The 14,083-nt window shown below is 44.4% G+C and overlaps 1 protein-coding gene across 4 annotated transcripts in view; it reads right to left on the reverse strand.

The window, feature by feature from the left end:
* The window catches only part of CDH18 (cadherin 18), an 883,209-nt gene that overhangs the window by 74,673 nt on the left and 794,453 nt on the right, over window positions 1-14,083 (reverse strand). For all 4 annotated transcript variants that reach the window (XM_048508491.1, XM_048508490.1, XM_048508492.1 and 1 more), the window contains one exon: window positions 6,437-6,690. In XM_048508491.1, the coding sequence (XP_048364448.1) occupies window positions 6,437-6,690 (254 nt within the window). The remainder of the gene's footprint in view (window positions 1-6,436; window positions 6,691-14,083) is intronic.

The following is a 14,083-nucleotide window of genomic DNA, read 5'->3' on the forward strand; positions in this document are numbered from 1 at the left end:
ACAAACTCGCGGCCCTCCAGATGTTATGGACTACATTTCCCATCACCCCCTGCCAGCATGATGCTGGCAGGGGATGATGTGAACTGTAGTCCATAACATCTGGAGGGCCGCGAGTTTGACACCTGTGATCTAGCTGATCACAACTGTCAAAGGATCACAACTGTCAAAGGATTGACACAACTGTCAAAGGATTGGATCCCAACCAACCTGATAGTTTCCACCAATCTTCTCCAAGCTACAGACCCCTCAAGTCATTCCTGAGAGTCCCCAGCCTTTTGTGGAGATGAATGCAGTGGGAGAGAGAAGGCTGGAAAGATCCATTCTGCTGCTGTAAAATTTAGATCCAACCCCAAATCTCAACGAAAGGCCTTTCCACACTTTTTAGCAAGCAAATGCCACAGTAGGGATGGAACCTGGAACCAGTAATCTGACTGCTTCATTAACTAATATCAGGATCACTTAAGTGACCTCTGGCAGTTTTCACAGGGCTTGGCTTTCAAACCACACAACCTGGACATGTTTCCTAGCACTTTGAAACTGGCATGTCCTAGCACACGGTGCATATAATGAATACAGTCATCATGCATAGGTTTGTTAACCACATTAGCCATGCTTTGCCCTACAGCAGTGGTGGTGAACCTTTGGCACTCCAGATGTTATGGACTACAATTCCCATCAGCCCCTGAATTGACCATGCTGGCAGGGGCTGATGGGAATTGTAGTCCGTAACATCTGGAGTGCCAAAGGTTCACCACCACGGCCCTACAGCTTTGTTATTTAGCTGGTAAAGGTTATTCTGCAGCATACCCGTGGCACAGACTCTCCCTTGTTTCTTAATAGAACAGGTCTGCCCACTAAATTCCACCACATAACCCTCAGCTGTCAATCTTACAACACTTAACAAACAAAATTCAAATGAAGGAACACAATATACATTACTTAGAGAGCCATTTAGAGCAGGAACAAATGTTGATCCTTGTAGTTGCACTTTTGCTGTGGTGCCATCAGCGAAACAAACGTGGTCAATGACAGGTTGGCGCACGTGGGCAGTCAGCAGCCTTGCCTTATTCACTATATGCCTCCCCGAACCAAAGCAGAGTCAATGAGCCATAGTGAGTCGGAGTCCTTTACGCCCCTTCCCGTCCGCTTGTTACCAGAAAAGCAGATACTTGATGATTCCTGGGTCTGTTAGCCCGCTCGCTTTCCAAGGTGGCTTGTTCTTCTCTGAGCCACTTTTAGCGCTTGTACAGGCACATGCAAAAGGAAATGAGCTTACAGGAGTTCCCGCGAACAGAAACATTTTTTTTCACAGTACAGGGAAGTAGGGATGGCAGAATCAGACAGAGAAATCCCTCTCATGCGATGATTTCTCAGCTTCGGTTGCTCTCAAGCTGTGTATGTCTCTCTGCTTCTGGTGGTTCAGGTAGCTCTTTGGCAGTGACATAATCCAAAGTCAGCGCAGACCCCGTGGATGCTCTGGGAAGACTGCACGCCACCTCGAACTGGTCCCAGCTGCTATCCAATGACCAGAAAAGCAACACGATAGAAGCTTTGTGAGGAGTCTGTCAAGAGCTGTAAACCTTGATCCAGCGAAGCTGTGCAAACAGTTCACAGCATCTGCTTCAGGGATGCTTCTCAAACACAGCATCCTCCCAGCCTTATTTTGAGAAATTGTACAAGTTGTTCTTGTGAGAGGAGGTGACCTTTGCCCCTGCAGACTCACGTTTGGATAGATGCCTGCTTTGTGTAAAGGCACCCACGCCTTTGGCTGCAGTAGCCTCAGCTTCTCACTAGATAAAACCAACTGTGAGTTTCTATTAAGCTAGCACAATAGATCGCATGTGCTTTTTTCATCTGCACATCGCTTCGGCAACTGCCCTAGGGGCCGCAGGAGGGGTAGAGGATAAACATTACAGAGGTCCTCACGAATGAGATAGCTCTGCATCTTCTGGCCTCCAAGCCCATAGTTATGCTCATTCAGCCTCTCAAACAGCAAACCCTGGACATTGTGGGAAGCCAGTGGCAATAGCTGGAGTCAGCCACAGCTAACGCAGGTACACCTCCTGTTACTCCACGAGTAGCGACTTTGGAGCTGGGCATTCGCATAACCTGAGAAGAGATCCACCCAGGCAGCGGTCATGGTAAGCAGAAGTATAGCAGTTAAGGAAAAGAAAACGTAGGAACCCAGGCATGCGTTCACTTCCAAAGAACAGAAGGGTTTTGTATTCCCTTTGTTTTCCAAAAATCACGAAACAGTCTGACAGAGTGCAGCACAGCAACTGGATAACCAGAGCACGGGCAGAGCTAACTGTTCTGTGCACATATATACAGATATACAACCAATCAGGGAGTAGTGATGCAATCACACTAGATGTGCTTAGTCATGGTTGCATCACCCACCTGAAACTAGGTGAAAGGTGGAGGATTGCATCAGCCAAGCTGTCAAGTAGATTTTGCTGATCTAATTGTCAAGTCCTAACAAATATAGGAAAGGAAAATTACATAAGCCACTTTGGGTTTTCATTGAGGAGAAAAGTGGGATATAAATGAATGAATGGAAGGAGATATCAAATTCTTTATTTACATTCTATTAATTACTGGAATTAAAGTGAATCTCTTCTCCATGACCAAGATGGGCTGTTTGAAGGATCACATCTAGTTTGGTCATTACTTTGGGGAAAAGGGAGGGTTGTCCCTTAGTGGCCTGGGGAACAAAAGAACCCTCTGCTGCCTGAACCACTCCTTCCCTTCCCTTCCGAGTGATGTCTGGGTGGGAGTGATTTATTCCAAGCTTTTGGGTGCTCTGGATTGGGCTCCCAGGACCAGGGAAGACCATTCCCTCCTGGAGGATTTTAAAGAAAGCTCGCCTGCCTGTTCCATTTCAAAATTATAAGTTTTTATTCCAAGGCACTTGGTAGCAGTGCATGCCAAACTAATTTTTATACCGATGTTTTAATGGCATATGTGGTTTCAGCTGTTTGCAGCAATTGGTTTCAGAGTCTATAAAGCAAATTGCCTTGGGTTTGTTTCTATGGAAAGGTCGTCTAAGCTATGTTGGGATGGCCAGTTTCCCGCTAAGGCAGTCAGTTAAACTCCAGCATGAGGTTACAGTTTTGTCCATACCTGCACACTGTAGGGGAACCTGGACATGTTCCTTTCTACAGTTCTGTCCAAAGAAAAAACCAGCATAGAGGGAGGCGGCAGGGAGCGGGGCGGGTCCTGTGCCCCTTGGATGCAGAACAGGAAGAGGAGTATCAATTTAGCAACACGTTCAACTAACTTCCACTGACATTTTGCCTCAAGCAAAACTTGAAGTAAATTGGACAGCCCTCCCTTAAGTGAAACATCTGAAAATTTCAAGGACAACCAAAAGAATTTCATGAAGACCAGTTTTATGCACATCACATTATCACACGGGCATTGCCTCCAGTCATATTTAGAGCAAATCTGACAGCTTCTCCTCAGGTATATATATGGAGGGTCCAGGCTGGCCTGATCTTGTCAGGTCCCAGAAGCTACACACAGTCGGCACTGGTTAGTACTTGGATGGGGGACCACCAAGGAATACCAGGGGTGCTATACAAAGGCAGGCAATGGCAAACCGCCTCTGAACATCTCTTGCCTTGAAAACCCTACGGGGTCCCCATAAGTCGGCTATGCCTTGACAGCTGTCTGTCTGTCTGTCTGCCTGCCTGCCTGTCTATTTATTTATTTATGGGTTTTTTATACTGCTCTACCCTCGGAGGGCTCTGAGCGGTGTACAACATAACTTCCTCTACACAGTGTACAATAACCCATATAAACAACCTCATTAAAATTAGATTAAAACACAGCGATAAAATTAACAAAGATGACGTCCCGCAATACCCCAATTAAAACCCTCCCAGAGGGGGGAAAGCAAAACAAACTTTACACGCACACATAAGAACATATGCTTTTATCATGTTTTTACCTATTTTTCTTTTCTTTTTTTGTGAATGAGAGATGTGGTGTAAAGTCCCTTTAACAGGAGCAGTCTCCCGGTACAGGGGTAAAGTATTTATTTTCCCAATATTGCCCACTGCTCCCTGATTCTGTGTATAGCCTTCTTTGAGGAGGCTTCTCAAGAGGCTAATGAGCTTTATTGCTTGCTGGAACACCTGAATATTTGATGAATATCTATCCTCTATGTCCTCATCCAATGTAAAGATATTATAGGCGGACTCACTTAACAAATCAAATATAAGATACACGTTGAAGAGTCAAAGTAGGGTATAGGGCAGAATGTGTCCACTGTTAAAGAACCTAATACACAATCTGAGCCCTTCGGGGGTAGGGCGGTTTATCAAATGGAATAAATAAATAAATAAAAATGAAAATGAAAATGAAAATGAAAATGATGATGATGATGATGATGATGATGATGATGATGATGATGATGATGATGATGATGATGATGATGATGATAATAATAATAATAATAATAATAATAATAATAATAATAATAATAATAATAATAATAATAATATGTCTAATGGGAACATGCAAGATTAATCAGGATAATAATGGGTTCTGCAGGCTGAAGAAAGATGTCCCAGATATGTAACATCCCATGGCAGACTTATTTATTTTAGTTATTTAATTAAATAAATTAAAATAAATAAATTATCTTTTTGCTGGAAAGATACACTTTTTGATGAGAGTAATGGGCAAAGGAAACATGATTCAGAGAGGAGCAAAACTTGTTCCACTCCTGGGGCAAGGAGGAGCTTGAATTGCTGCTGAATAGGTACCCCTGAGCACACAGCTGTATCCTTCCATATGACTGAATGGCTCCTGTTCATTCCAGCTGTTTGCTTGTCATGTCAGCAGTGCTCCAAGGAATGTTAAGGGAAATGCACAAGAGATGAACTGCACAATTTTATCTCTGTTTGGAGCTGCTCTGCTTAGTACACTTTTTAGTAAGAAACGGATATTAATGGCATAACATATATATATTTTTAAAAGCTCATAAAGATGTGTGCTGTAGGGCGTGCACATTCTCCTTTCTCCATAGCAGATTACTATATGGAATATGAAGCCATGACATGCTGAGACAGACCACTGTTCCATATAATCCAGAACTGTCTGTAGGACTATTTTTCTATGGACAAAATATCCTGGGGTGAGCACGGAAAATATCCCTGTGGAGGGTCTGCTCAGGAGTTGCCCCGCAATGTTTACCTTAGTCTGGGATTTTCAAAAATCACCAGTTTGGAGGTTCTTTTAAAAAGTCCTGGTGTGATCCTGCTTGTGCCTGTACCATGCAAAAGCCAATCAGGAGCAGGACCAGTTTATTCTCCTGCCCAGCCGCTTGATCTCTCCACCTGATGTTCATTCAAGCTGCCACTCAAAAACAACAGCTAATCAGAATTCAGAACACCAAGCAAGCTCACAGGTGCTTGCGGCTGCCACTCAAAAGCAACAGCCAATCAGAACAAGCACTTGGTCTATTTTCCAACAAGCTTGATTTTAAATCAGTTAGCAGACCTAGTCACTAGTTTTTTCCTTCTGACAGCAAAATCTTATTTTTGAACTTTTAAAAACACAGATCAACTTATTCTATTCCCACAGCACGTATGCAAAAACAGCAACTGGGAACAGACCAAGTTTATTTTTCCTGCCCAGCTGCCTGATCTCCCTGCCTGAGGTCCATTCAAACTGCCACTCAAAAACAACAGCCAATCAAAATGCGGTACACTGGGCATGCTCAGACATACTTCTGAGGTAGATACAGAAGGCCAGCTCATGCGGAGTAAACTGGAGCATTTCCTACTGGTCTTAGATCTGCTCCTGGGCAGAAGCAGGGAGCCGAGTGTAGGCAAAAACCGGGATAAAATAGTCCAGGTTCAAATCCCGGTTCAACCCCAGTGTAATTGTGCCATGTAAAAATGGCCTCGTTCGCTCAAGCAAACATCTTACTACCTACAATCCTTTTAACAGTGAATGGCTTTCCAGTTTGACCTTTAGCTCTAATCATTAACAGGGGAAGCAAAGGTCCATTCATTTAGATAACTCTTCTACTTATTGGGTATTTCATACATGCTGAATATTGCACTTCCAATCTATTCTGAATACACTCTGCAGCAGGATTTTACTGTGTGAAATGGAAAATCCCACCGGCAAAGGATTAAGTGCATTGAAAGTGCATTATTCACAATGAGTGAAAATGCCCCTAAAGAGAAGATGGACCATAGAAAAGACTTCCAGCCCTATGTTCTTGAATTGTATTTTCTTTTGAATGTGAAGCTTAATTATTGCAAAAGCTTCAACAACAATAAATGCATTCACACCAGAACGGATCAGGTCAGACGTCCTCAAAATGTGCTTATACAAAACACATGTCTGGTCCTTTCCTTTCTTGCCCCCAACCCCCTGGCCCTCCCAGCCCAGGGAAGATTTTGCAGCAGCACCATACCTTATGACGTTGTTAGCACTGTCTGGGTCTTGTGCTGCCACGGTGCCCACAATAGTTCCCGTCTTGGCATTCTCATAAACATCCATGACATAGGAAGGCAAAGTGAAGATTGGAGGCTCATCCACGTCGCCAACAATAATCTTCAACATAGTTACATCTTTAAAAGGTCCTAAGTGTGAGAAGCGGAAATCGAGGTGGGTATTTGCACCTTCTATATTAATAGTATAGGATTTCTTTTTTTCATAGTTGAGTGGCTGTGGGAAGAAAAGAAATTTGGCATTACCGTTCTGTGTTTGGGCTTAATGGTCTACAAAAGGCATTATTTGTCTACCTTATTGGCCACGCTGGGGGAGGGCTTGCTACTTGCAGGGTTGATTACATCACAAGGACTGCTGAGTCTGTGAGCTTACAGCCCAAAGTCCATCCTTGATAAGCATTATGGACCTAGTGCATTCTATCCCTGACCATCAAAAGCCACTTCAAGTAGTGGGGGAAGGAGTCTTCCAGGAGAATGCCCCCTCCCAAACTTGACTTTTGAAAAATCTCCAGGGAAAATGAATTTCAGAGCTGAGAACAGCATCAGGAATACCTTTGTTTCCCCTGCCCCTGAAGTCCTGCCTTGATTCACAAAGGTTGTTTGAAGGCAATTCCTGCCCAATCTTAAAAGTCATGATGGCATGTAGAATAGCCATTTAAAATGTTATAGGTCATCACTGGCACCTTGAACTGAACCCAGAAGACAACAGGGAGCCATGCAGACAGGAGAACATGGCACAGTTTGCTCCCAATTACACACCCCATTTGGAAGGCAGCCTGTAATGTTTTGTACTAGTTGGAACTTCCAGATTATTACCAAGGGCAGCCTGGTGTGAAATGCATTGCAGTAGTTTAGCCTCAACGTTATAAAGGCATGAATAACTGTTGGCATCAGAGAGAAAAGACAGCAGCTTCTTTCCCAGTGAAGCTGGCAGACGGCGCTCCCGGTCACATTTCAATATTACTTGACAATCCTTAAAAACCAATCAATTGTCCCTTGGGTATTGTTACAGAGCAGTTGACATGGCTGTCACTCTAACTTCTGTTCTTTCAAAAGACAGCAACAAGAACAGAAGCAATTCTCAGGCTCACAACCCAACAGCTGTGCAATCTACCTGAAGGTACCACCCCACGAAGGTCCTAAGGAACCAAGATGGCGTATGTGCCTTCCCCTTCATTCTCACAGCTATGCTCTAAGGTAGGTTATCACAAGAGGTGGTGCCTGGCCCAAAGTCACTCACAGCAGGGTCAACTCATGACCTTAATTTAAGTCCAGCCTCCTTTTGTCTGAAATATGGCTGATTACATACGATGTGTTTGCTGTGTGGTGGAGGTGAATGTCCACCACAGCAAGATTTCTTGTTCCTTTAGCCCTGCTTTCAATTTCCACTCTCTCCACAGTAAGCAAATCCACTTATAGCACAATTTTAATTTTGCTACACTGCCAGAGTGGACCAGATTTGCCAGTGGGCACAGCTTTGCCCCGGACCTCTTCTCTCCGCCAGCAGCCAGCCTGCCTGGTCTCACTACCCCGCCCTGCCCCACACTCCCTTGTGCTGCTCTGAAGACTTCCCCTTGGCCTCCTCCCTGTTGCTGACTACTTCTCGCTTCTTGTGCATCATTTCTATGGCCTGTGGCCTCCCCGCTTCTGCATATCTCTAGATTTAAAAAATAAATAAATAACCATATCAGTAGATAAATGTAAACTATTACTAATCAGGCTATACGACTCTTGGAATCAATGAAATATCACCATGTTACTCAACTGTGTGCATTTATGTTTCAAAACAACACAATGAAGTCTTTCTAGGTGCAAAACAAGCAAATATATTTATTCTGAAATTAAGGAATAGTAGAGGTTACTGGTTATGGTAGTTTGTAGGGAAATGATCAGCTGTGAATAAGATTGTGAATATAAATCATATTCTAATTCTTACAGCTGTTCAGCATCTCCTTGAGTTCTTGACTTGGACAAAGGCACAGTTAACGTCTTGCCAAAAACCTGCTATGATAGATCTAAAAGGCAACTGTATGCTTGATTACTTTAAAGATTAATTGGAATGCTGCAAATTAAGATTGAAAGGGTAGTGTGACATTATTCTTGGTAAGTACCTCTCAATTTTAGAGGTATAAGCAAAGGGATTTTCTGGAAATTTGGTTGTTAAGATGATGGTGCAACATGGACGATTTAATCAGTTACTGAGTCCACCAATGGACTAGGACCAATAAACAAACCGATTTATTTTGAGGCAAAACAGGACATTTAAAAAAGCTCAAATTATCTGGAAAATGTAAGAGACTCCTGAAACTTCTATTTAATACTGGCTCTACCAAAAACACTACTTAAATCCAAGGCCGTTTCCGCACGGGCAGAAAATGACGGCCTGGAGACGGTAAAAACGTCGTCTCCAGGCCGCCATTCGCACGGGGGGCACAGCTGCAGCGCAGCCGCGCAGCCCGTCCGGCCTAAAGCCAGCGTATTCCCAGAACGCTGGGAAGCGTTCTTTTCGGGAATACGGCATGCATTAAGCCGCTGCCGCAGCCCGGCTGACGGCGGCTTCACGCCGCCTCCCCCACCCGGCACTTACCTTGTCCCTGGGCCTCTGGCGCATCGCCGAGGCCTGGGGACACGCCCCCCTGGCCTGTGCCGCTCGAGCAGGCGTGCAGGGCCAGGGGGCATGTCCTCAGGCCTCGGCGACGTGCCGGAGGCCCAGGGACAAGCCGGGTCAGCGGGGCACCAGCGCTCCGCGGCGCCGGCGTCCCGCCTCTTCCCAGGACCGTCCGTGCGGACGGTCCCAGCGTCTTCAGGTTGGCGCGGAATGCACCGACCCAGCCGTTTCCGCCGCCGTGCGGAAACGGCCCAATATATTTAGAAGCAAATTACTCTTGAACTCTCTCATGTATATAACTGGGGAGACAAATTCACCAAGGTTCCTGTGGACACACTCACACTCATCAAGCGTATTTTTCCCAGTGACATCACAGCTTTGTTTCAACACTGCCTAACAGCCAGCTACTTCCAATGGGACAATGATTACTATGAACAGACAGATGGGGTAGCTATGGGAAGTCCCCTCAGCCCGGTGAGAGCCAATTTTTACATGGAACATTTCGAGAAACAAGCCCTCAAAACAGCACCCAGAAAACTCACAACTTTGTTCTGATTTGTGGATGATACTTTTACAATCTGGAGCCATGGCGAGGAAGAACTGATGAATTTTCTGGACCACCTTAACAGCATCCACCCAAACATCCAATTTACCATGGAAACCGAAAAAGAAGGAAAACTGCCTTTTTTAGATGTCTTGGTCTTTTGCAAACCCAACCATCAATTGGGCCACACAGTATACAGAAAACCAACAGACACAGACTGGTATTTACATAAAAACTCCAAGCACCACACACAACAAAAAAAGGGTATAATCAAAACTTTGACAGATCGTGCAAAATGAACCAATGAGCCTCACCTCCTCCCTGATGAAATCAATCACCTAGACTGGGCTCTGCAGGCAAATGGCTACTCCACAACAGAAATCAGGAACTTTAAGACCAAGAAAAACCCAGAGGACTGAGGAGAAACAGCCCACCACAGGAAAAATATTTCTACCATACACAGATCAAATAGGGAAACTGATGAGAAAACATAACCTACAATCTTCAAACCTTCCAGAAAAATACAAGAGATGCTAAGTTCAGCAAAGGACAAGTGAGACCCCCTCACTTCTGCAGGAGTTTATCACATCCCCTGCAGCTGTGGTAAAGGTCTAGTATTAAAGACTTGAATTAAAGAGTATTCAGACTTGTATTAAAAAGCATGAAAGACACTGTCGGTTTAACCATCCCGAAAAATCTGCAGTAACAGAACATGCTTTAAACAAAACTAAACATAACATTTTATTTGAAAACACTGAAATTCTGGCCAACTCGGACAGTTACGATGTAAGACTACACAGGGAGGTTATTGAAATCCACAAACACCAAGACAACTTCAACAAGAAGGAAGAGACTCTGAGAATTAACAAAACTTGGCTATCAGTATTTGAAAACACCAGCATCAAAGGCCAAGGGCATGCTAAATTCATGGACAATGAATTCCACCCAGACACAGAATCTGCATTCACTAATACTGTTGATACTGAAGGGAATGCAAATATGACTACGAATGTTAATTGGCTGAAAACTCCACCCACAATACAATGCAGTCAACCACACTTGTGCATAGTAAATTCCACCCAAACACTTACTGATTGATGTATTTTCGAAGACTTTCATGGCGCATACAACTGGTTGTTGTGGGTTTTCCAGACTGTGTGGCCGTGATCTGGTGGATCTTGTTCCTAATGTTTTACCTGCATCTGTGGCTGGCATCTTCAGAGGTGTATCACAGAGAGAAGTCTGTTACACTTCTCTCTATGATGCACCTCTGAAGATGCCAGCCACAGATGCAGGCGAAACATTAGGAACAAGATCTACCAGACTATGGCCACACAGCCCAGAAAACCCACAACAACTGATTGGTTCCCCACCCTGGGACATAGACAATATATACCCCACTAAACATTCCTTTCTCGCTTGACACAGTGTGTAACACACTTCTCTCTGTGAGACACCTGTGAAGATGTCAACCACAGATGCAGGTGAAACGTTAGGAACAAGATCTACCAGACCACGGCCACGCAGCCCAGAAAGCCCACAACAACCAAAAAAATCACCCCCCCCCCCCGTGTGTAGGTCAGAACAGTAGTAAGTGAAACCTGGCTCAAGCAACAAATAGCCCTTATTTATAGGTACAATAGATATTTTGTATTTAAACAGAATTATTCCTGACATTCAAGAATGGTCAGGAATTATTGTGGCACCTCAAAGTCATGTTTAATATTTTTTTTTCTGGCAATGAGAGAGGACTGGCAGTGAGGGGAAAGAGGGCACATGAGATATGATCCTGATGTCAGGAATCAAATGGGGGGAGGGATTGAAGGATATAATCGCTGGATCTAAGCGGGAGAGCTTAGATTCAGCCTAATGTCAGGCTCTCGAACGTGGAAATAACAGAGACCGTAGGCAAGTCCTAAAGCAGTTTATTTCTACAACGCGTAGAGTAACAAAGAAAGCTGAATCTAAGCTCTCCCGCTTATATCCAGCCATTATATCCTTCAATCCCCCCCATTTGGTTCCCACCAAATGTGTTTCACAAAGTGTATAACATTTGCACTACAGAGCTTCAAGAAACCTGGGAACGTTCGCACCTTCCTGCAGGAGGGCTGGTGCCAGGGAATTGCCAGGGAGGGGAGAGGGAAACAGGAAAGCATTTACAGGAAACATTTGCAATTCCCACACAGCAAGACATCTAAGCACTGACAGGCATGGACCTGACACCTGACAGGAATAGTTAACCAGGAGAGTTTCCCTTGTGACAAACAGGACCACTGATTTATTAGGATACTTGTAAGCCACTTCTTTAGAGTTCTCCTGGAGGTGGCTCCCAATTACAACCATGTCACAACCTGCTAGACAACCTGCACAAAGGGCAGGTGGGAGGATTCCCCCTGACACAGTGGATGGCACGGCACCTGCAGTAAACGGGTGGAAGGGAGAGGAATAAAGCCTGTTGTGTCGTGCAGAAGCACCTCCAACCTGGGATTGTGCAAAAGGATTCGTGGTTTTGGAAAATCCCAGGTAGAGGGGAATAAAATGGGCCATAGTCGTTTTGGGCCTCCCCCCACCCTGGTTTTTACACTGTCTGGTTTTATACTGTCCTACACCTGTGAAATTTGGCCTGTGTGGAATCCACCATAAAGTAGGGACAAGAAAGTAGGATGATGTTTCAAAAGTGAGAGGCCATTACAGAAAATGCCCAGTCTCTAGTAACAACCTGCCTCACCATGCCTGAAGGCACGGGCACAGAGACCAGACCTTGAGAGGCCGATCTTGACTGGCAGGCTGGATAGTATGGAAAATTTGGCCTCAGGCTATATTTGCTCCTCCCGATGACAGAAGCAAGAGATGAGGAATGAAAGGTCAGAGGCTCCTCCATCCACCAGTGCCAACAAGCCTACCTCTCCTGCTCAGGTACAGAATGAGGCATAAGGCTCAGGAGCCAGAGGGGTATAGCAGTTAAGAGTGGAAGGCACTGATCCACTCCTCCACAAGAAGCATGCTGGGTTATCATGGGCCAATCATGCTTCTCTCAGAACTTTCTCAGCTCTACCTGCCTCACAAGGTGTCTATTGCAGGGAAAAGAAGGGAAGGAGTTTGTAACCTGCTTTGAGATTCTTTAAAGGTAGGGTATGAAAGTGGGGTATAAAAACCAACTCTTTTTCTGTCGAAGGCTTTTGTCGAAGGTTTTCATGGCCGGAATCACTAGGGTGTTGTCGGTTTTCTGGGTTGTATTGCTATGTTTTAGTAGTATTTTCTCCTGATGTTTCACCTGCATCTGTGGTTGGCATCTTCCTCTAGATCAAAAACCCAGAAAACCCAAAGCACCTTAACTCTTTTTCTCTTCATGTCATGCAAGGGTGGCATGCAAGGGAAGGGAAGTGAGGGAGGGAGGGAGAGGGTGGCATGCAAGGGAGGGGAGGGAGGGAGAGGGTGGCATGCAAGGGAGGGGAGGGAACGGGCTCAGCATCTGGACATGGTCCACCTACCCTAACAAAGGGAGGGGGAGGTGTCAAGGAAGACTCCACAGTCCCCTTCTACTTGAATTGCTTATTGATTCAATACACTCATAGAAACTTCTTCTTTTTTGTAGTTTATTTTGTAGTTTATTACATATAACAGGCAAGCTTACAAGTTGCTCTAACTAATTAACAAAAGAAAACTTCAGGAAAAACGAACTGGGCTTCAGCTTCAGTTAAACCCTCACTCACTAACTGCCCTTCCTGTGTTCTGAGCCACATCCTCCAACTGACACTTTCAGAATGTTCCTGAACTCTTCACATGCCCCTTTTCAGCTGAAATTTAGGGGCTAAATGTCTCAAAATTTCAGTTAGATCCAATCATATCATACAGGCAATTATATATAATTAACCATTACCCTGACAACTTAGTGCATCAGCAATAATATTGTCCTTACCCTTTACATGTCGAATCTCAAATTCATAATCTTGTAGGGCTAAGGACCATCTCAAAATACTCTGACATTGCTGTTTTTTCATCTTGCTCAAAAGGCCAAAGGATTATGGTCAGATCTTACAATAAACTTAGACCCTATTAGGTAAGGATGTAATTTTTTGATTGCCCACAAAATGGCGAGGCATTCCTTCTCGATCGTTGAGTATGCACATTCTCTAGGTAACAGCTTTCTACTAAGGAAAACTATTGGATGCATCAATTGGTCTTCGCCTTTCTGAACTAATGTAGCACCTAAACCTTGTTCCGAAGCATCAGTATACACTTCAAATGGTTTGTTAAAATCAGGAGCAACTAATACTGGAGCATTTACAACAGCCCTTTTTACCCCGTCAAAAGCAGTTTGACATCTATCGCTCCAAACAACTTTAAATGGAGCTCGCTTTTACATAAGTCTGATAATGGTGTAGCTAGTTCACTTAGTTGAGGTATGAACTTTCTATAAAACCCAACTAATCCTAAAAAGGACTGAATATCCTTTTT

This window comes from Sphaerodactylus townsendi, linkage group LG09 (assembly GCF_021028975.2).
Source record: "Sphaerodactylus townsendi isolate TG3544 linkage group LG09, MPM_Stown_v2.3, whole genome shotgun sequence".
NCBI classification, from domain to species: domain Eukaryota; kingdom Metazoa; phylum Chordata; class Lepidosauria; order Squamata; family Sphaerodactylidae; genus Sphaerodactylus; species Sphaerodactylus townsendi.